The following is a 20342-nucleotide window of genomic DNA, read 5'->3' as shown; positions in this document are numbered from 1 at the left end:
TTCTTTGTCCCGATGGGGAAAGAGAGAGAGAGAGAAAGAAGAAAAAAGAAAAACCACAAACTTCCTTTGAAAACCAGCTTGTATACAGGGCCTGGAGCGCACGCCCTAGACTCAGCGACTTAGAAATCCTGAAGACGCTCTGAGCGACCTGGGAGCATCTGGGCTGCACCCCTGCCTGCCTGCACCCTCCTCCTGTGCCCCCCTCCCCTCTCTTGGGCGTGAGTCCGGAAGTAGCCACGATCCAGCCAGGACCGCCGCTTGTAAACCTGGGTAAACCTGTAGCAGCTCTGGCGTTGACAGCTGGAAGGTAGCTGGGACTGTGGCGGTGCCCCTCCCTGTACCCACCTCCCCCAACGCCTTGCCAGAGTTGAACCCTCCTTCTGAGTCCTGGGACAGCACCCACTTCTTTAAGGTAAAAACTGTTTTAACCATTTCCTTCACCTTTTCTCCTAACCCTCTCTTCTCTTTTTCCTCTCCAGCTCTGGAGAGGTGACACTGGTTGTGCTTCCACCTTGGGTCTCTATAAGTCTGGATTTAGAGAGGAGCTCAGGCAGCAAGAAAATGTACAAGAGATGCTGCTTGGCCCCCGCATTTCCTCCTTTTAATGACACCTTCCCCCCTCTCTTCCTAGCAAGTAAACAGGGCACTGTGGTTACCTTTTTCTGAGGGGAGAATCTAAACCATTAGTTGCATGAAGATTTGGGTCAGAGTAAGAGGGAGATTAGAGTTGGGACAGTCAGGCACTTGAGGGGAGAGTAAAGTTCCTGGGGGAGCCAGGGCAGAGGGCGCATGTGTCTGCTTGAAGCTACACAAGAGTTTATATGCTTCTTCCAACTTTTGGCTATTTACTGTCGCTGGCTAGGGAGGGGCCGGGGCTGTTTTAACTCCCTTACCTGCCACCAGAGGATAATTCCAGCTGGAGAGAAAGTGTAGGGCTTGAGTTAAGAAAAGAGGGGGAAAAAAAAAGAAACAAAAAAGAAAAAGAGGAAAAGAATGAAATCCTGATTTGTTTGAGTGCCTGTGAGTCTCAGAGTCTCTCCTGCTCTGAAATACTCCACGCCCACCCCACCAGGCGTGCTCTCTGTAGAGCAGAACTCCACCATCACAATTCCTGCCCCTCTTCTGAACACATAGCCCGCTTAGCTTTTTTGCCCAGTTTCTCTGAGACCCAGCTCCCTCCGGTGTCCAGCTCCTGGGTTCTTTTGGCTCATTGGCCTGGCCAGCTAGCTGCCCAACCCCCACTTAATTATTGATCATTTCTGGCGTTGGACAGAAAAGATAAGAAATAAACCCTGTTTTTCTCCAAGCTTTTAAAAAATTGTCCCAGGCTCTGGTTTCTGCTTCCAAGCCTCATCCTAAGTGTCATTTGGGAAGGGAGGAAAAAAGGAGAGAGGAAAAAAAGAAAGAGTGTAAGGCCTAAAGGCAATTTTTGCTACTCTGAGTCTACACTGACAACACGTAAATGAGATGCAGCTAGCATAAATCATATCTGAACCAGGAGGATGATCAACTTGGGTGACTAGGCTTATTTCCATGGCTTTTCTGTTCCTCAGCTTCCCCTCCCAGGCTTCACCTTAGCCCTAAATTCCTGCTGGATTGCAAAAGGAAGCATAGTCTCATGTTAGGAGGAAACAAGAGAAAAGATTTCTAACAAGTTTAACTTCTCCCCCTTTCTCACCCTGATCAAGGGGGCGAGGGGGAGTAAGGAGGTTGATGGGAGATGTTTTCCAGGGGGCAGAGTTTGTAGCTTTTTATCATCTACCCACAGTGTTAATTAAATGTCTGTGCTTAGCGCTGGTAGAGAGCAGGTTGAGCAGGTCCAGAGTTGACATCTAAAATGACCTAGATGGGAATAGATAGAAGGAGCATATGCATAGGTAGATGAGTGCAAATGGAGTATTTTTTTTTTTTTTTTACATAAGTCAATAATCGGTATTTTCACATTCCCTGTAATGGGCAGGAGAGTATCTCTGGGTTTGGGCAGTCTTTGGCGCATAGCGGAGTCGAGGAGAAGTTGCTATCCCAACTCTAGCTGTCAAGAGAAGCTTACTGGAAGAATGGGGCGGGGTCGTGGGGGGGGTGTTTTTTGTGCCTCTCTAATCTGAAATTACATATCAGAACCGATCTGTGATTCAATTCCCCATGGCCTGCATTTCCCTTCTCCAGCCTACAGGAAGCTCCTCCCAGGACCTTTTTGTTGTGGTCTGCGATTGTGTAAAGTTGTAGTTGTAAAGGTGAAGTCCTTCGAGGAGAAAGACTTCTTTCTCACCAGCGTTTTGTCTTTAGGGGTGTGATACTTGACTCTGTTCTTCATGCCAAGCACTATATGACTGTTTATCTTTTACCCTTGGGTTGAGGCAGAGAGAAGATAGCCCTACAGATGTAAGCCTTGTTGCTCAGGATGGTCCCTGAACAGCCAAGGGACGGGGTTGGGGGTTGGGCAGAGGAATTACTCATTCTGGCTACGGTGGGGTTTACTGACATGATGCCTATTTCAGAGTAAGCTTAAAGATCACTGTAGGAATAACCATTAGTACGGTTTTAACATTCCTTTCTCCATCTCTTTTTCTTCTTTCTCCTTTTACTCTCCCTTTCTGTCTTGTCTCCATTCCTTGTCCTTCCTGTTTCAGGGAAGCTGACGCCACCCAATGTCTTCAATCCCACCGGAATCATCCCTCTCAAGCCTGAAAGTCCTTTACCCTCATTGGTCCTATCTGGTCACAGCAAGTTAGAGGTGAAAGAGCTCAGCCTGGGGCCTTTCTGTTTACCCCAAAACTGTGCTACCGGACAGAGCCAGGAGTGGCTAACAGGCACTAACCGAGCCTTCTGCGCTACATTTCTTTTCCAAGACTTTTCTGAGTCAGTGTGCTTTCTAGCCCAATGATTTCCTTCTTATTGGATCGTTCTCTCTTTTGCATAGCAAGCCTAGATTAAGCCAGTCCTCAGGGACACTAAAGTTCTTTGGTGCCCTTCAGTTGACCCCTCCTGACCATGGAACACCATCAACCTGAGCATCCAGCCTCTGGTGAGGCCAGGACTGCAGAAGCAGTCAGCCCTGAAAACCATGAGGTCCTGTCAGAACCCGAGGAGCACCCTCAGGACCAGGATGCCGGAGAGGCTGGTGGGGCAACTGGAGAACAGGAGCCAGCAGACGAAGCTTCGCTGCCGGCCCAGGGCCAGGATAACCTGGAGTCCCCTCCGCCCGATGCTAGCTCAGGCCAACCGGAGCCAGCCCAGGGGATGCAGCCTGAGGTAGAGACACTGGGGGCCTGCTCCCGGCCCCAGGAGCTTCCCCAGTCCCCCAGGGCCCGACAACCGGAGCTAGACTTCTACTATGTAAAGTGGATCCCCTGGAAGGGAGAACGGACACCCATCATCACCCAGAGCACTAACGGCCCTTGCCCTCTCATCGCCATCATGAACATCCTTTTTCTTCAGTGGAAGGTAAGAGAGAGTTTGGATGGGGGCTCAGAAACCCTTGATCATTCTGATTTTCTCAAACCAGTCAAACTTTCCAGATTATTCTTCCTGTTTCTCCAGCTTGAACAAATGAGATAAGATATTCGTAAAAATAAAACAAAACAATTATCTGTCCTGCTCCTGTATCTTCTACTGCCTAGCAAATGGGAATGCCTTGCAGTTTTTCACATTCATTCCCTTGCTCCAGTGGCAAGCCTTTTTTTTACCACCACACCTGACTTCTAGACAACCCCTGCCCTCCCCCTGCCTGTCTATGGGTTCCTCCTTCAGTGCTCCATGAAGGAAAGCACACACCTGGCTAACTCTTTGATCCCTCCTTGCCTCCAGGTGAAGCTGCCACCTCAGAAGGAAGTGATCACATCAGATGAGCTCATGGCCCATCTTGGTGAGTGACTGGACCTTGAAGAGCAGTTACCCAGTGCTGTCTACTCAGCCAGAAATCCAGCTTGTGGAGGGACTCCCCCTTCAGGGATCTTATGTGGCCGGGAGGGTAAAGATCTATGGGGCTTCTCTGCAAGGCTGGGGAATGAAAAGCAAAGGTCTTAGGAGTCCTGGATTGTCTCCCCAGTTCTTCCTTTCGCTTTCACGTGTGACCTTGGGTGGACCCTTTAGCTTTGTGGTCCTGTTTCTTCCTCTGAGAAACAAAGGTCCTTTGCAGCTCTGAAAATCTGTGGTTCTGTGACGTTACCTCCATTCTCCCGGAGAAGAGGAAGTAGCCTTTGGGACAGTTGGTGGGGTAAGCTGATAAGGAATCCCGTCTTACAGGAGACTGCCTTCTGTCCATCAAGCCCCAGGAGAAGTCAGAAGGACTTCAGCTTAACTTTCAGCAGGTAAGGCAAAAAGTATGTGGACATGAGCGTTTGCAGGTTTATAAAGGGACACACAGGCTATTGAGAGGCCTTTCTGGGCTTCCCTGGTGGCGCAGTGGTTAAGAATCTGCCTGCCAATGGAGGGAACATGGGTTCGAGCCCTGGCCCAGGAAGATCCCACATGCTGTGGGGCAACTAAGCCCATGAGCCACAACTACTGAGCCATGTGCCACAACTACTGAAGCCCGGGCGCCTAGAACCCATACTCCACAACAAGAAAAGCCACCGCAGTGAGAAGCCTGCGCACCGCAACCAAGAGTAGCCCCCACTCTCTGCAACTAGAGAAAGCCCGTTTGCAACAATGAAGACCCAATGCAGACAATTAATTAAAAAAAAAAGACGCCTTACTGATGCTTCTCAGGAGGGTTACTTGAACCATAATTTCTTTCTGCAGGAGGGGGAGGGTGTGTCTCTGTCCTAGAAAATATGTTCATTTACATAAGATAAAGAAGGGTTGAGACAAGGGAGGAATTTCCATTGTAAAAGAACACCAGGGAAGAAGAGCAACAAGATTGAAAACAATTTTTTTTTTTCTGGAGGGGGGAGTGGTGTGGGAGGAGGGGAGGCTAGAATATCCATCATTTTCTTTTTTTTCCAGTTTTATTGGGAGATAATTGACATATAACACTGTGTAAGGTTTGTTTCTTGTTTCATTTCATTTTTTTGATTGAAGGATGGTTGATTTATAATATTGTGTTAGTTTCAGGTGTGCAGAGTAGTGATTCAGTATTTTTGCATATTATATTCCATAATAGGCTATTATAAGATACTGGGTATAATTCTGTGTGCTATACAGTATATCTTTGTTGCTTACCTATAACACTGTGTAAGTTTAAAATATACAAAGTGTCGATTTGATCTATCCATCATTTTCTTTTCTACCCCAGAATGTGGACGATGCAATGACAGTGCTACCTAAACTGGCCACAGGTCTGGATGTCAATGTGCGATTCACAGGTGTCTCTGATTTTGAGTATACACCTGAGTGCAGTGTCTTTGACCTACTAGGCATACCTCTCTACCATGGCTGGCTTGTTGATCCACAGGTGAGGGTGGGGTTGCCCAAGTGAGACTCAGTCAGCTCAAGCTGAGACAGAAGCAAAATTTTGTGTAGTGGGGCTTAGGGAGGTAGGGAGTAGATTGACTTGGGAGGGGATTAGGGTTAGAGGCTGGATCCAGTGCAAAATTCCTTTAGTTTTCACCTTTTGGGGGGTAACATTCAGATACAAGCAAACAATAGGCCAAAAGGTCAGTTCTTTAGACATCGAAAGTTTCAGGAAGCTTTGGTCATAGGGTTGCAATCCTTGTGGGCTTGATTCATTTCCTTCCTAAAAAAGATCTCAGTTTTTTTGGGTACCACCCCACCCTGCTGCTCATGCAGAGTCCTGAGGCTGTGAGTGCAGTTGGGAAACTGAGTTACAACCAGCTGGTAGAGAAGATCATCACCTGCAAGCACTCCAGCGACACCAACCTCGTGACAGAAGGTGACATCCCTCTCTTCTCTTCTGTGGATCTTATGTGGAGGGAATGATGGCTTCTTAGGTTTCGCGCTTATTGTCTGTCTCCCTGCCACCACGTCCCACTAGAATGTAAGCTCCGTGAGAGGGAGTTTGGGGGTTTGTCCTTTAGTTCACTGATATATCCTCCAATGCCTATGAGGTGCCTGGCACAAAGTAGCTGCTCAGTTAGCACCTGTTGAATGAATGAACACAGCCAGGCTTCAAGGAAGGGATTTCACAAGGTGGGACTGACCTCTAGGGCTTTACAGGGGCTCTGTGATGATCTGACTTTGCATTGGACTTCGGATTGAAGCCACCTGCCCTCCCCCCGACCCCTTTTTTGTCCCTGCTGCCAGGCCTGATCGCAGAGCAGTTCCTGGAGACCACCGCCGCGCAACTGACCTACCATGGTCTGTGTGAGCTAACAACAGCCGCCAAGGAGGGCGAACTTAGCGTCTTTTTCCGGAACAACCACTTTAGCACTATGACTAAGCACAAGGTGATGAGGTTTTGGAGGTGGGGGGTTGGAGTGCTGTCATCCCCTCGTGCCTTGTTCTTGTGGGTCAGTATTTCAGTCAGGGTGAGGTAAATTAAGCTGTGGTAACAAATGACCCCTGAAATCCCTGTGGTTTACCACAGCAAAGGTTTATTTCTCATTCACGTTGCATGTCCTCTGCGGACTGGCTGCAGTTCTGTCCCACATCATCTTCACTCTGGGGCCCAGGCTGACAAAACAGCCTTTATCTGGAACACGGGAGGGAAAAGAGGGTGGGGATAGGGATGGAGGGAGAGGGCACCGCGCGCTTGCTTTTAGCGCTTCTGCCTGGAAACGAGTGTCAGTTCTGCTAACATCTCACTGGCCAGGGCGAGCCGTAAGGAGTAAGCCTGCCATCGGGTGGGACAAGAAAATGTAAATCCTCTCCCAGGAAGGGGCAGTGCAATTTTGAACAACACTATCGTTTTCCAAAGCTAAAAATTGTCTGAGCTCTCTAGGAATTGAGTAGAAGAGGGAGCTCAGAGGGCCATGGGAAGTAAGGGTAGGAAGCAGGGTGCCATGCAGGATGTCAGCCCTGAAGACTCCGTGCTTGACCACAGTGACCGCCATACTCACACCCAGCTGACCACGCGCCCAGACAGCCCTTCCCTCTCCCCCCAGCCATGCGTGTTTATAAAAGATCCACAGGCTCACACCGACGCGGTCCAGCTAGCACACTGATTGATTCGAATGGTCTCTGTGCGTCTCAGGTGATTTCTGGCCGTAAACTGCCTCTGTCACCTATCCCGCCAATGTACTTTGTCCTCTTCTTTGCAGGGTCACTTGTACCTACTGGTCACCGACCAGGGCTTTCTACAGGAGGAACAAGTGGTGTGGGAGAGCCTGCACAATGTGGACGGAGACAGCTGTTTCTGTGACTCTGACTTTCACCTAAGTCACACCCTGGGCAAGGGATCTGGAGCAGAAGGTGGGAGTGGCTCCCCAGAAAAACAGCGTCAGGTGGACCAGGTGTGTGGGGCGTCTGGGGAGGGCGCAGTGAGCATGTCCGCCTCAGAGAGCTTCTTGCCGTAGAGCTGCTGCATCTTATTATCTAGGGACTGTGGCATATGACACCCATGCCCCTCTCCTCTCTGTTACCTTCGGACCAGCTCAGTGCTTAGTGCGCATTTTCTAGCACCATAGGGAAAAATACTTGGTTGTGTGTTTCACTCTGGAGGAGAAGGAGCTGGAGAATTGGAAGGATGAGGAAAGGCTGCTTTTGTTGTTGTTGTTATTTATTTTTTTGGCCGAGCAGCTTGCGGGATCTTAGTTCCCTGACCAGGGATGGAGCCCGTGCCTCCTGCAGTGGAAGCGCAGAGCCCTAACCACTAGACTGCCGGGGAAGTCCCAGGAAAGGCTGGTTTGGAAGCCTAAACCCGGCCTGGATATCCCCCAGGCCAGCTTCCCTCACCACTCTTGTTCTTTCCCCTCCCTCTAGGACTACCTGATCGCCTTGTCCCTGCAGCAGCAGCAAGCACCGCAGGGCACACTGGGTCTTAGTGACTTGGAGCTGGCCCAGCAGCTTCAGCAAGAGGAGTACCAACAGCACCAAGCAGCCCAGCCTGTGCCGGCACGGGCCCCGTCACCGCAGGTGGGCCTGCTCGCCCTGCCCTCAGTGCTGCCCCTCCAGCGTCCCCACGTCCCGGTGCGCCACCCCTGCTTCCCCTGGTCCAGACGCTTGTTATTCCTGCCGTATCTCTGCAGGGTTTCCCTCGGGGCCTTTCTCCTGTCTGTCCCTCTCCCCTGGGTCCCTTCCTGTCTTCCTCTCCCCACGGCCCCTCCCAGTCCTGACCCTGCTTCTATCTAGTCTCTGTTCTGTGCTCCTCCACGATTGATGGGTGACCCACTGTTCAATCTGATCCAGGGGAGAGGAGCCACATCTGGACGCCCAGCAGCCGAGCGACGGCAAAGGCTGAAGCAAGAGTCCGACTGTGTCCTCCTGTAGCCCCGCCCAGGGCCAGGCAGCCTTGCCTGCGCTTTCAGAGGCTGGGGCTGTTTTGCTTGCTTCCCCAGCTCAACTTGAGATACGCAGAGTAACTTATTTATGGAATGTTGGGGATCGGAGCAGGCAGTAAATGCCAAGGTCAGACTTGGTGACGTCTTTGCCCTCACGTGCTGCCTCCTCTTCCTCCCAACCATCCAGGGCAACGTTGGGGTTGGTGGGGTGAGGATTTCTGATTCCCAACTCCCTTTCCCCAGAATAGTCACATTAATATACAGACTCAGGCTCCAGGATGAGGTCCCTGTCTAGAAAACATTTCCCTTACTTCCCTCCCCTGACTGGCTGGGTCATCCTGCAGGCTCATCCGTATCCATCCATCTGTTTGTTTCAGGGTTTGGTTTGGGTTTCTATCCCATTATTTGTAATGCCTTCCTAGGGGTTTGGAAATAAAACTTCTTTCCTGAGATCTGTTGTTTGCCTTACCCTGCAGCTATGGGGTTAAGTATTTGACCCAATGGAGGAATGCAAGAAGGGGGAGGAGGGAGGTAAAGAGGCGTGAGGGGGTGGCCTGTCATTTCTAATAGAGCCAGCAGGGGGAGCCAAAGCCTGCTTTTCCCCTTTTTGTTTTTGTTTATCTGTTTTTGTTAGGTCTTCTTTTGGAAGTAGTACTATAATTTGGGAGGTGGGTTTCCAAGTCCCTGCTTTGGACAGATGAATCTGGGGATTGTGTGCCCTGCTAACCTGGCCTTCCCATGCAAGGGAGGGGTAGCTTGATCCTCTGCTTGTTTCTTAGGTCATACAGATGGTCCTTTGCTGCCTCTAACCATTCCTGACCTCATTGTGGTTCCTGGTTCTCAATTATTTTGTTTGAAATTTCCTGGGGAAGAGAGAATAATGTTGGTGAGGGGAGACACTGAGGGGAGGGGTGTTGCTGACAACTGTAGTCTAGAGCCTCAAACAGGACTCCCGTTGAATATCTAAGTGCACATCAAAGGCACCTCCAACTTCAAGGCCTCCTTCCAGCCCATGTCCTGCTCCACCCAAACTTCAATTAGGGAACACAGAGGATGGTGAAGTTTGTCGAAAGAATTCAAGTATTGGTGAGATGTTCTGGCCAGAATACATGAAGAACGAGTAGAGCAGAAACTATCAAAGAGATCCCAGGATCACACACCCAAGACAGAGCTAGGGGATCCAGGTGCACACATCACTTTGAGGTGAGGGGAACTGAGGGATTTAGGAGGAATTTTGAGTTCCAGGCTCAACAAGAAGCCTGAATATGTGGTGCTCAGTAAGGGGTTATCTTATTTGGAGGCCCAGCTGGTCTCCTGCAGGCTCAGCCAAACATGGGAATCTCAGACCTTGAATATCACGTGGGGATGAGGTCTCAAAGGTCTTCAGCCCTGCACAGGGCTAGCAGGGCTGACCGGCAGTCCCCTTTCACCACAGCCTGCAGACAAGAAAGTCAAGTGTTAGAAAGACTCACCACCACCATGGCTCAGGCACTCTGTCCTCTCTCTTGTGCTGGCCCAGAGCTTATTTGGTGCCTAGAGCCTTGTACTAAATTAACCAAAGATACATGAGTTCTCCAGGGCGTGAATATGCTCCACTGTGTGCAGGGTGGAGGTAAGGGGTGAAGCTCTGGGGCTCCAGGTTAAGAACCAGTCAAGTCTCACCTGCAGGGAAGAGTAGAGGGACGTCCCAAATTTCTTTTTGAACTCAGCTCGGATGCTTAGAAGATCAGTCTCACTTCGAGAAACAAGGATGCGCGTCAGGACTTGGTAATTGGGCTCAGTTTCCTGGGAGAGGAAGAAACAGAATGGGGATGCGGTGGTGGTGACATTCTCATAGAGCAGGGATTGGGCACATGGTGAATGATCCTAGGGAGTGTTGGTGAGAGAGTCAAGGAAAAGAGAGGTACGCATTATCTAGGGGCAAAAGTTATCTTTGTCTGTCCTCATGGGAGATGATGCAGCAGGAAAGATCATTTGCCGTGGGGAATATTACTGGACTATTACATGTTCCTTCCACATCTTTCCTGGCCCTGCCACTAGCTTAGAGCCTCACTCCAAGGGCAGGTACTCAAGAAAGGTTAGAGGAGACTTGCTATCCATAAAGACTTACAGTATGCAATCCAGGAAGACTGTTTTTAACTTCCAAGTTAATAAATGTCCGTGGAGGATTCACTTACTCTATCCCTAAACAGAGTTGATAGGGAGTAGGGTCATGTGACTTCCTGTTCTGATCCTGACCTACCAAGGTTATCTTGTTATCCTCATCTTGACACATCAGTTTCTCCTGGTTGGACCCCTGGGGTTCAGCATCACTGTCTTTCTCTTGTACCTGCACCAGGCCTCTTGTCTTTAGGTTAAAGACGGTAATGGAGGGTTCAGTTTAGAAATAATAAAGGTATAGTACATCGTCAAATCATAAACTATAACTGATTATAATAAAATATTTTGGGGACTTCCCTGGTGGTCCAGTGGTTAAGACTCTAAGCTCCCAATGCAGGGGGCCCGGGTTGGATCCCTGGTCAGGTAACTAAATCCTGAATGCCGCAACAAAGATCCTGCGTGCTGCAACAAAGATCTCGCATGCAGAAACTAAGACCTGGTGCAGCCAAATAAATAAATAAATTAATTAATTAAAAAAGAAGTGTTAAAAAAATATTTTGGTTGCAAAAAACCTATTTGTGTCATGAGCTGTGTACTGGTGCTGTCTTTATTTCCTAATATCCTCTTTTTCAGAGTTTCCTCAGTCACTTGACTCCTGAGACCCTTCCTAGAACTGCCTGAAACCCACACTTAGGGCAACCCCACAGATCATAAACTCCCATGAAGAAACAAACCAAAAAAATGATAAAGTGAATACAGGATGCTGTATTTTATTTGGACTTATTCATTACCTAATGGTCAGTGGGCCTGATGGCTACTACTCTTTTTTTTTTTTTTAAATTACATTAAGTAATTAACTAATTTTTTGCCTGTGCAGCTTGTGGGATTTTAGTTCCCCGACTAGGGGATCAAACCTGGGCCCTTAGCAGTGAAAGCTTGGAGTCCTAACCACTGGACTGCCAGGGAATTTCCTGATGGCTGCTCCTTTGAACTGCATGTATCATTGGTTTTGTGTTGTGATAAAGATTGCCAAATGCTTCCCAGTATCCATTCTTCCCTTCTTCCCACTCTTGTTACTCCATGGTTGTAGAATTGAGGCAAGAGTCACTCATTAACTGAATATTCCCAGTGGTGTAAAGTACCCTCTACACCAAACCTATATGAAACATAATTGTTGTTTATTACTTGATAATTAGGATCTTTATAATGAACATTCATTTTTATGCTTCAGATTGGCCTGAATTTGTCCTGAATCAGCCATCATTTAAAGGTCATTTTTCTGAATAAATATTTATCACAATTATGTTTTCACATATCTCTCCTAAAAGAATACTACAGAAGTGTCTTGATTTTTTTCTTTTCTTTCTTTTTTTTTTTGATTTTTTTTCTTTTCTTAAAATTTTTTTTTTTTTTTCAGAAAAATAGGCCTCTATTATTTTTTGACTCCTAAGATTAACCTGGCATTTACATCCAAGAGTCTAGGTCCTGTAATCCAACTACATTACAATCATTTACTGCTGGGATACAAGTTTGTCTTTAGGACAGTAATTTGGATAACCACAGCTCTTCAAGTGAATCTTAGTGTTTACTTATTATAATAGTACAGGCTTTATTGGGTAAGTACAATAACCTACTGTCAAAATGGAAGTCTCTGGATGAGAAAATAAATGCTTCTATGTACTGTCTTGAATAGCTGTCAACAGGCATGATGGTTCCTCAACCAGTATCCAAAAAGATATTCCAGGAGACTTCCCTGGTGGCGCAGTGGTTAAGACACTGCCCTCCCAGTGCAGGGGGCCCAGGTTTGATCCCTAGTTAGGGAACTAGATCCCACATCCCTGCCACAACTAAGGAGCTGGCCAGCTACAACTAAGACCTGGCGCAACCAAATACATTAATTATTAAATAAATATTAAAAAAAGAAGAAAAGCTATTCCATGTTCAAATTTTTGGCGAGCTTTTTATTTGTAGGTTTTGGGGGACAGTTGTACTAGGAGACCTAGCTCAACGAGCAGGAGACCTAGCTCAACGAGCAGAATGACCGGATTCTGTTTATGAAATTACTCAAACCAAGACTGCCAATTTAAGTTTGGATAATACAGAACAAAGTCTGACCAGTGCGGAAAAAGGTGGTCTTGGGTGCCAAGAGACCAGGAGTTGATACATAGCCACTAATGTCCTATAGGATCATTATGTGTACTGTAGGGAGACTATGTGACTTAATAGCTGTGTGACCTTGGGCAAGGTACTTAACCTCTCTGTACTTTAGCTTTTTTCATCTATAAAACAAGGATGGAGTGTGGATGTGAGGATTCGCTGAAATGTGTAATGTGCTCAGGATAGGCCCTGGCACACAAGGAGCCCCTAAGAAATAGTGGCCCTTTCGTTATTTTTTCTAGAGTTCTCACCATCCTCATTCTGGCAACAACTGAAACCGGACAAGGCACTGTCTTACAGAGCAAATTCATATCTGTATTTGGCCACCTAGACATTAACTGGGCTGAAAATTTTCGCTTTGGTGCCCTGGTGGGTCAGCTAGCTTCTCTCTAACCACCCCTCACTCCTCTACTCTTGACAAGACAATTTGTAAACCTAGGAAAAGAGAGCTGCTCCATGTTTACCAAGTAATATGCAGTGGTTACATTAGCAGCAGCTTGAAACTGCCTCTCTTGCTCAGGAGATGTCTCCTCCCAGTTTTTGTTCCAAAGGGAGGGGAAAGGAGGGTTGGTCTCACCTGGAGGGCGTGATGAAGTTTATCAGCGAAGTACAGCGGCGTGTTCCGGATCACCGAGGCTGGAAGCAAAGAGGGAAGGGTGGAGAGCGGTAGTTCCCATTCCATGGGAGACCCCTGCCCCACAGGTCCTGAGCAGGCCTTTACCTAGGCTGAGCAGAGCCACCTGCGCAGCTCCGTGGAAACGGTCCCGGACAGTCTCATCCAACGCATGCCCCGTGTACCGCCAGTACTGGTCTAACACTGTTGCGTGCATGGGAAGTTGCCAGAGAAGTAAGTGGGGAGGGATGATTATCGCAGAGAAGGATGAGCCCTCCCCACCTTCCTCAGCCCAAACTCATCACTAGCGCCAGCTAGGGAGACAAGACGTCTCCTGTGTACCTCGGACGAGGTGTTCAGGATTTCGCTGGGTGAAGATAAGGACCCACGTCCCCTCTGTGCTGGGTCCTTCGGCTCGCTTCAGTGCCTGGGAAGGAGGAGTACATCAGGATCACTGGTTGGGGGCCATGGTTATGGTGTTCCCAGAATCCATCAATGTGGAAAAGCTTATTTTAACCCATAAATTAGTTGCTTTCATTTATTTTTTTAAAGGCACAAGGCTCCGCCCTCACAGCTTGATTCCCCAGTTTGGAAAAATCCTGGCACTCAAGGAATTAAATAATCTCTAAAGGATTATGGAATTAAATAATCCCCAAGTGCCCATGAGAGAAGAATCTGTAAGTTCAGGAGTCAGAGGCTGGATGAGCGGAAAAGGTTTCATGTGGGACACTACCTGACACCCCATCCCCCCCTCATGTCACTGAGGACTTCCTCCCCAAGGCAAGATCGGTTTTGCAGGACAAGTGGGTACACAGGCCACTGGCTCTAAGATATGATGTCTTAAGTGCATGACTGTGCAAGCTCCTCAGCCCCCTGCTCACCTGGACGTCCTGTTCTGCCAGGTTGTAGTCAATGACTCCAGCGTAGCTCTCACGGCCCCCCTAGGAGGAGAAGCTCTCTCAGGAGGACTCTTTTTGGAGGGCAGCTTTTTATCTCCAGGCCAACAAACCAAACCCTGGTCTCCCACAAGGCCCTTTCTTATTCATTACATCACAGCTGTGCTCCCAGGTGGGGTAACTCCGCTCCCCCCCAAGGCCGGTCCCCCTCACCTTGGCCAGGGCCAGGAGCAGGTCCCGCAAGATGCCCCTGGTCTCAGATCTGATGTCCTCCTCAGCATCTACCTGGAAATCTGTGGCAGGGGCAGGAGCTCCCTGAATCCTCCTGATTTTTCCCAGTGAGGATACCTCCAGGACCTGTCAAATGCCTGGCCACTGTGTCCTGTCAGTCCCGCCATCCCCTGCTTGATGGCTGCTAGTTCCCAGGATGTAAGGCAGAAGCACCATGTGGTCATCCTGAAAACATCCCTAAGTTGTGAGTAACCTGTGCACTGTGGGGTCAGGCACCGTGGGGTGGCCTCATCTCCAGGTGCCAAAATGCTGGGGGCAGGAGGCATCAGTTATTTGAGTGATGGCCAGTCAGTGAAGAGAGGATGGGGGCCTTCCCTGGTGGCGCAGTGGTTAAGAATCCACCTGCCAATGCAGGGGACACAGGTTCGATCCCTGCTCCAGGAAGATATGCTGTGGAGCAACCAAGCGCGTGCGCCACAACTACCGAGCCTGCACTCTAGAGCCATTGAGCCACAACTACGGAGCCCTCATGCCACAACTACCGAAGCCTGTGTTCCTAGAGCCAATGTTCCGAAACTAGAGAAACCACCACAATGAGAAGCCTGTGCACCACAACGAAGAGTAGCCCCCCACTCACGGAAACCAGAGAAAGCCCACGTGCAGCAACGAAGACCCAACGCAGCCCAAAATAAATAAATAAATAAATTAAAAAAAAAGAGGATAGAGAAGCCCATAGGGAAGCCCATATTGTGAGGTAAGATGGCTAGGGCCTGGCCCCCCTCCTTTGAGGCGAGGCAAAGTGATGTGGGAGGTAGACTTTGAAGAAGGGAAAGTGCAGGCACGGGAGAAAAGGAAGGGAAAAGGGAAAAACGAAGCAAGAAGGGAAAGGGTAGAAGAGGGGTTAAGAAGATAGGCCAAGGGACTCCCCTGGTGGTCCAGTGGTTAAGACTCCATGGTCCCAGTGCGGGGGGTGGGGGTGGGGGGGCAGGTACGATCCCTGGTCAGGGAACTGAGATCCCATATACCTGCAACTAAGCCACATGCCGCAACTAAGCCACACACCACAACTAGAAAAAGCCTGCGCGCTGCAACTAGAGGAGCCTGTGCCCCGCAAGGAAGAGCCAGTGCAGCCAAAATTAGTGAATACATTAATTAAATTTAAAAAAATATATAGACCGAGATGGGACATCAAAGGAAAATTGGGGAAAGCAAGAAAAAGCGGGGGTGTGTTAAGATGAGGCTGAGAAAAAGCTAGTTACCAATTAGTGAGTGAGGCATGTGGCAGTCAAGCAGCGCCAGCAGCCAGGGGGCTGAGAATGGACACCTACGAGAGCAAGTCCCCACCTTTCCCCCCTGCCCGGCTGTAGCAAGGTTCCATTTGGCCTGGATGTGGCGTGACGGCCGAATCAGCAAGGGGCTGGGAAGATGACATGGGTGCCCTCGGGACTGTCACAGGGCCCAGCGTTGTCATTACCTTGGAATCTGCCCTGGAGCCCCAGACTAGGATGGTTAATCATTGCTTCTCTTTCTTTAATGATGACTTCCGGCTGTCTCTCTGGGGAGACTGAGCCAGGGGTAGGTGGAGGAGAGACCCCAAGGGAACAGAACCAGACAGGCTCTCAGAGGGCTCCCTGCGGGGAGAGCAGGGGAAGAGAGGACTGTCCTGCAGGTCCCTTTCCAGCTCTTGGAGCCCCCTCTCTCCATGCTCTTACTGTGTCTGTAGACTGCCAGGCACTCCTGCAGCTGGGGTGGGGTTCGGGTGGCAAGAATTTCCAAGGCCACATCCTCAGCAGACCCTGAGTCCTACGAGAAATTGGGAGGCCACTCTGAGACTGGGGCATGTCATTAGGATGGCGAAGAGCAGATTCTGACCACTTGTCTTTCTGAGGGTCGACATGGACTATTTCAAGGGGTCTTCTGCCAAGTCCACGCCTCTGGAGTGGGCAAAGGCAAGGCAGTCAGCCCTCTTCTTCCCTCAATAGTGTCCTCACTCCCAGGCATCCCGGCAAATCTCCTCTCCTGGTACCTTCAAGGCTGTCCTCAATTCCTGGGCATCAAGACAGGCTGCAGGCTGCAGCACAGCCACTACAATCCTCTCCAGGTTGCCAGAGAATGCTGCCTGCAAGGACTTCAGCAGGTCCTACAAGAAATGGTCCCCAAGGCAGAGGAGCAGGCATGAGGCGGAGAGTCCCAGGTGTGTGAGGAGGTTTGGGAATATTTGGCTAGTTCTCCTCTCAGGCCTGGGCACCAGGCTTCCCTCCCTGCCACACACCAGGTTTAGCCAGGGGGCAAGTGCTGGCCGCAGCTGCCATTGCTGGACCCAAGTCTTCCAGGGGGCTTCTCATCCCGGCCCACTGCTCCTTGGAAGTCAGCATGGTCTCACCTGCTGGGTGCGCTCCTGGAAGACTCGAGAGATGAGCTGCCTTTGCCCTCTGCTCCGGCTGGTCAGCACGTCCACAATGGCGTTGCGGTCCACACCTGAACCAAGAAGCGGGCTGGGCTGTGAGCTTGGTGGAATCCAGCCAGGGTCTTTACAGGGTCAGGATCCCCTTATTCCTCGACTTGAAGCCTCCAGGGGAGGAGGTGACAAGGTCTAGGAAAGGCTACACCACCCCTACTTCCATTTGATTTCAAAGAAGGTGCCAAAATGGCATGTAAATCTGACCCAAAGTTAGGCAAAAGTGGCCTGATATGGTGGGGAAAAAGGCTTTTTTGGGATCACAGACTTGCATTAGAATCCCAGCTCTGCCACTATGAGCTGTGTGATCTTGGGCAGGGCTCTCTACCTCCCTGCACCCTAGTTTTCTCATCTGCAAAATGGAAACAGTATGACTTGTGTCACAGGGGTGTTGTGAGAATGGAGATGACATACCTACTCTGGTACTTGACATACAGGAATTAAGGCATTCCACAAACATCTATGGAGTAGTGTCAGTTCCTCCTTCCTTGCTCCTTCTTGGTCTACAGACTGGTTTCTAAAAGGTAGATGCCCAAGTGCAGAGGGGAAGGGCTCACCTTGGCCTGCAATGGCCCTCAGCAGCCTCTGCACATCCTTGTCCACACTGAAGCTCAAGAAGGTTCTGAGGGTGCCCAGGGTGCCCCAAGCTGCAGTCTGTAAGAGCACAGGGGTAACAGAGTCTGCCCACACCCCTCCCCAGGGCCCCGGCCAGGCCCTTGGCATGGCCTCAGGGCCAGCTCTCCCTTTCCTATTCCCTGCCCCACCACCCAGCCCCTGTGCTGATATAAACATAATAATTAAAGAAAAGATTCCTGCGATTTCAGCAGTGCCTACCTTGTTGGCAAGGCCCAGGTGGCTGAGGATTTCTTGGGTCAGGGATAACCCCATCTTCCCGCTGGTCACAGACATGGTGCGACTGGCTGCCCTGGGGGGAGGGACAGAGGAGCCAAGTTCAGGGGAACATCCCAGCCCTTCTGGGCCTCTTTATAACCCCCAGGTCCGGGAGCCTGGGGTCCCTTTGCCCATTCCTTTCCCTTGTTGCAGAAAAAAGGAACCACCTGCTTGGCAGGTTTGGGAGCCCAAGTGGAGGGTAAGAGGGGAGCCCCCACCTCCCCCACCACTCACCGTCCTTCTGGAAGCAAGGTTTGGTCAGGGATGCTGCTAGAACTAGCACCAAAGAAACCCTCCCAGACTCTAGGGTTGGTCCCAAGGCTCCCCAGCCCTTGATCTGTGGTGGATGATCCCCTTCTGAGGTCACCTCCCTTCCTTCCATGGCCCGGCCGGGTGTTCCTGGGGCAGTGCAGGGGAGGCGAGGCAAGGGGGCAGGATGAAGTGTGTGGGGTGAGAGATAACAGCACCTTCCTCCACCTTCAGCGCCAGCCTACAAATAAGACCCCACCCCCGCCCCCACCACCTGCCCGCAGAGCTTCAACTGCCGTACGCCTTTCACCCTCAGAGTCTCCGGCTGGGATCTTTAGGTCAGCAGGTGCAATCTCGGAGCTGATGTATGTGTTCTTGTGGGTACATGGGTGCCTGGAGAAGGAAGCAGGCACTCATGTTAGAAAAGGAAAACTCCTTTCTCGCTCCCCGAAGTGATCAACAAGTTCCTCCCTACCCCCCACCCCCAGCATGAGAGCCCAGGTCCAGTGTTTACCCAGAGGTGCTGGGGGCGAAGTAGGTGTCCTCAGAGCCTGGCGGTGTGCCGTGTATGGGCTCCTGCTCCCGTGTGACCTGGTACAGGAGAGGAGGTGTGTGCAGCCCAAGCTGAACAGCCAGTCAGATGACCTCTCCAGCAGACCAGCCCAGCTGTCCTCTCAGGCTCTGGCCCCTCCCAAATATGGGAGAGGACCAAGCTGTACCGGGTCCCACATGCAAACACCTCCCTACCCAGCATCTCTCCTCCCAGGAACTGGCCTCAACCCATGTGAGAGAACTCCACTGGCCTCTCAGCGGCTCAGCCCCGACACAGGAGGCTTTGTGTATTGCTTTCCCTATGGGGCCAAGTGGGACCGCAGAAACCCAGTCTCTAAGTTCAGCTTCTGACCTGGCTTTGCCTCTGACTCCAGCTTCCTGGGGGGCAGGTCAGACAGGCTCCAGGATGATTTGGAGGCTGATAGAGAAAAACCTGCTGGGGCACATACCAGCATGGCACCCCAGCCTGCACCCCAGAGGGGTCCCAACCCAGAAACTCCTTTGACTACCCCCTTATCACAGCAGTAGCAAGTAGGAGTGATTGGAAGAGAGCAGTTGAGTGAGGAGGGTGGGGGGACTGTGTAAATCTTCGGGGAAGGAGGGGCACAGGTATTCTGAGGGTGGGAGCAGATCAGCAGAGTCAGGAGAGAAAAATGCAAAGGGTGTTCCCTGTGGACAGAAGCACTGTGCTCCCAAAAGGCAACAGGGAGATGAAAGAGGCTCCCTGGGTCCCTGTGTCTTAGATTCCTTCTGTTGCCTTTTGGCTGCCAGGGCTGTTTTAGCTGCAGGTGATGCAACCCCAGCAGTTGGGCTGGAGGCTGTCTGTGCACAGAGCAGCAGGTAAACAGTCTCAGGGAGCCTCAGGGGCCCCTGAGTAGACAATTACTCAAATCTCACAGTCAGCTCCCTAGGGTCTGGAAGCAGCCTCCTTCCTGCTGTGCTAGACAGGTCAGGTGGGGGCTGGGCACAGAAGCCAGAGAGCTGTCTCCACGTCTCTGCCGCTCTCCCACCCTGGGAAGGTCCTCACTGGTTTTCTTATATGCCTGAGGAGGGACTGGCAGCTCTTCCTCAGAGCAGACCAGGCCTAAGGAGATGCTATAAAGGGAGATTTCCACGGTGGCAATCACTGCTTCTCACCTTTCTCTCCTGTTAAAGTGGAAAACATGCCCCGATTTTTGCTGGAGAATGTGGGTTCAGTCCCAGCTCGGCCACTTGTTATGTTCTGTAACCTCAGGTAGTCATTTCAGCTGAGGTCTCTGGGTGTGGGGTTTTTTTTTTTGGTGTGGTTTTTTGTTTGTTTGTTTTTTGTTTTGGCTCCACCAGGCGGCATGCGGGATCTTCCCTGACCAGAGATCGAACCCGTGTCCCCCGCATTGGGATTGAGGAGTCTTAACCACTGGACTGCCACGAAAGTCCCTCTGTTTCTTTACCTGAAAAAAAAAAAAATGGGAATATTGGGAGAGGTTGAAGTGTTGGGGGTGGGGGATGGGAGGGTTGGGCAATAAGGGGAATTCTGGGGCACCTGAGAATAGGCTTCCTGGCAGGATTAAATGAGGTAATATGTGTGATGGCATTTGGCAGAGAAAAGTGCCTTGTAAACTAGGGTTGCCAGATTTAGTACATACAGCACATAATTTGTTAGTATTAAGTATGACCCATATATTTCATAGGATATACGAGCGCTATGCTAATAGCTTATTTGTTATTTATCTGAAATTGTAATTTAACTGAGAGTCCTATATTTTACATGGCAACCTGAAAAAATGGGACTCCGTTTCAGCATGCTGATTAAAAGCAAAGGTTCTGAAGCCAGACTCCTTAGACTTAGAATTCTGGTCTGCTGTGTGACCTTGGCA

The 20342-nt window shown here is 50.2% G+C and overlaps 2 protein-coding genes across 8 annotated transcripts in view; one reads left to right on the top strand and one right to left on the bottom strand.

Moving 5' to 3' along the window:
• Positions 1–273: 273 nt before the first annotated feature.
• MINDY1 (MINDY lysine 48 deubiquitinase 1) lies at positions 274–8791 on the top strand. The gene is made up of 10 exons (XM_057722495.1): positions 274–412; positions 2631–3444; positions 3808–3865; positions 4246–4310; positions 5237–5395; positions 5731–5833; positions 6205–6347; positions 7161–7352; positions 7822–7974; positions 8248–8791. Exons 2-10 carry the CDS (start codon positions 2992–2994, stop codon positions 8326–8328), a joined length of 1407 nt encoding a protein of 468 aa, XP_057578478.1. The 5' UTR covers positions 274–412; positions 2631–2991; the 3' UTR covers positions 8329–8791.
• The window catches only part of ANXA9 (annexin A9), a 16623-nt gene continuing 5048 nt past the window's right edge, over positions 8768–20342 (bottom strand). Inside the window, exons 2-17 of one of the 7 annotated variants that reach the window (XM_057722643.1) lie at positions 19624–19916; positions 18839–18904; positions 18449–18525; positions 18245–18327; positions 17629–17719; positions 17352–17448; positions 16720–16814; positions 16363–16476; positions 16049–16139; positions 14319–14398; positions 14091–14150; positions 13552–13636; positions 13318–13413; positions 13174–13232; positions 10002–10124; positions 8768–9775 (exon numbers count right to left, since the gene is read on the bottom strand). In XM_057722643.1, the coding sequence (XP_057578626.1) occupies positions 9713–9775; positions 10002–10124; positions 13174–13232; positions 13318–13413; positions 13552–13636; positions 14091–14150; positions 14319–14398; positions 16049–16139; positions 16363–16476; positions 16720–16814; positions 17352–17448; positions 17629–17703 (1038 nt within the window). In that variant the 5' untranslated portion in view covers positions 17704–17719; positions 18245–18327; positions 18449–18525; positions 18839–18904; positions 19624–19916 and the 3' untranslated portion in view covers positions 8768–9712. Of the gene's footprint in view, positions 9776–10001; positions 10125–13173; positions 13414–13551; positions 13637–14090; positions 14151–14318; positions 14399–16048; positions 16140–16362; positions 16477–16719; positions 16815–17351; positions 17449–17628; positions 17720–17919; positions 18016–18208; positions 18328–18448; positions 18526–18838; positions 18905–19623; positions 19917–20342 lie in introns of those variants that run through there. The other 6 variants (XM_057722626.1, XM_057722649.1, XM_057722656.1 and 3 more) reach the window with 6 other exon arrangements.

Source organism: Hippopotamus amphibius, chromosome 1 (genome assembly GCF_030028045.1).
Source record: "Hippopotamus amphibius kiboko isolate mHipAmp2 chromosome 1, mHipAmp2.hap2, whole genome shotgun sequence".
Taxonomy (NCBI): domain Eukaryota; kingdom Metazoa; phylum Chordata; class Mammalia; order Artiodactyla; family Hippopotamidae; genus Hippopotamus; species Hippopotamus amphibius.
Note: the sequence above shows the minus strand (reverse complement) of the source record. Positions and strands in the feature narration are given on the sequence as shown.

Coding starts and splice junctions, on each gene's coding strand:
- MINDY1 (XM_057722495.1), top strand. CDS start 2,992: ATGGAACACCATCAACCTGAGCATCCAGCCTCTGGTGAGGCCAGGACT. Junction 5,396..5,730: donor GCTGGCTTGTTGATCCACAG/GTGAGGGTGGGG, acceptor CTGCTCATGCAG/AGTCCTGAGGCTGTGAGTGC. Junction 5,834..6,204: donor CACCAACCTCGTGACAGAAG/GTGACATCCCTC, acceptor CCCTGCTGCCAG/GCCTGATCGCAGAGCAGTTC.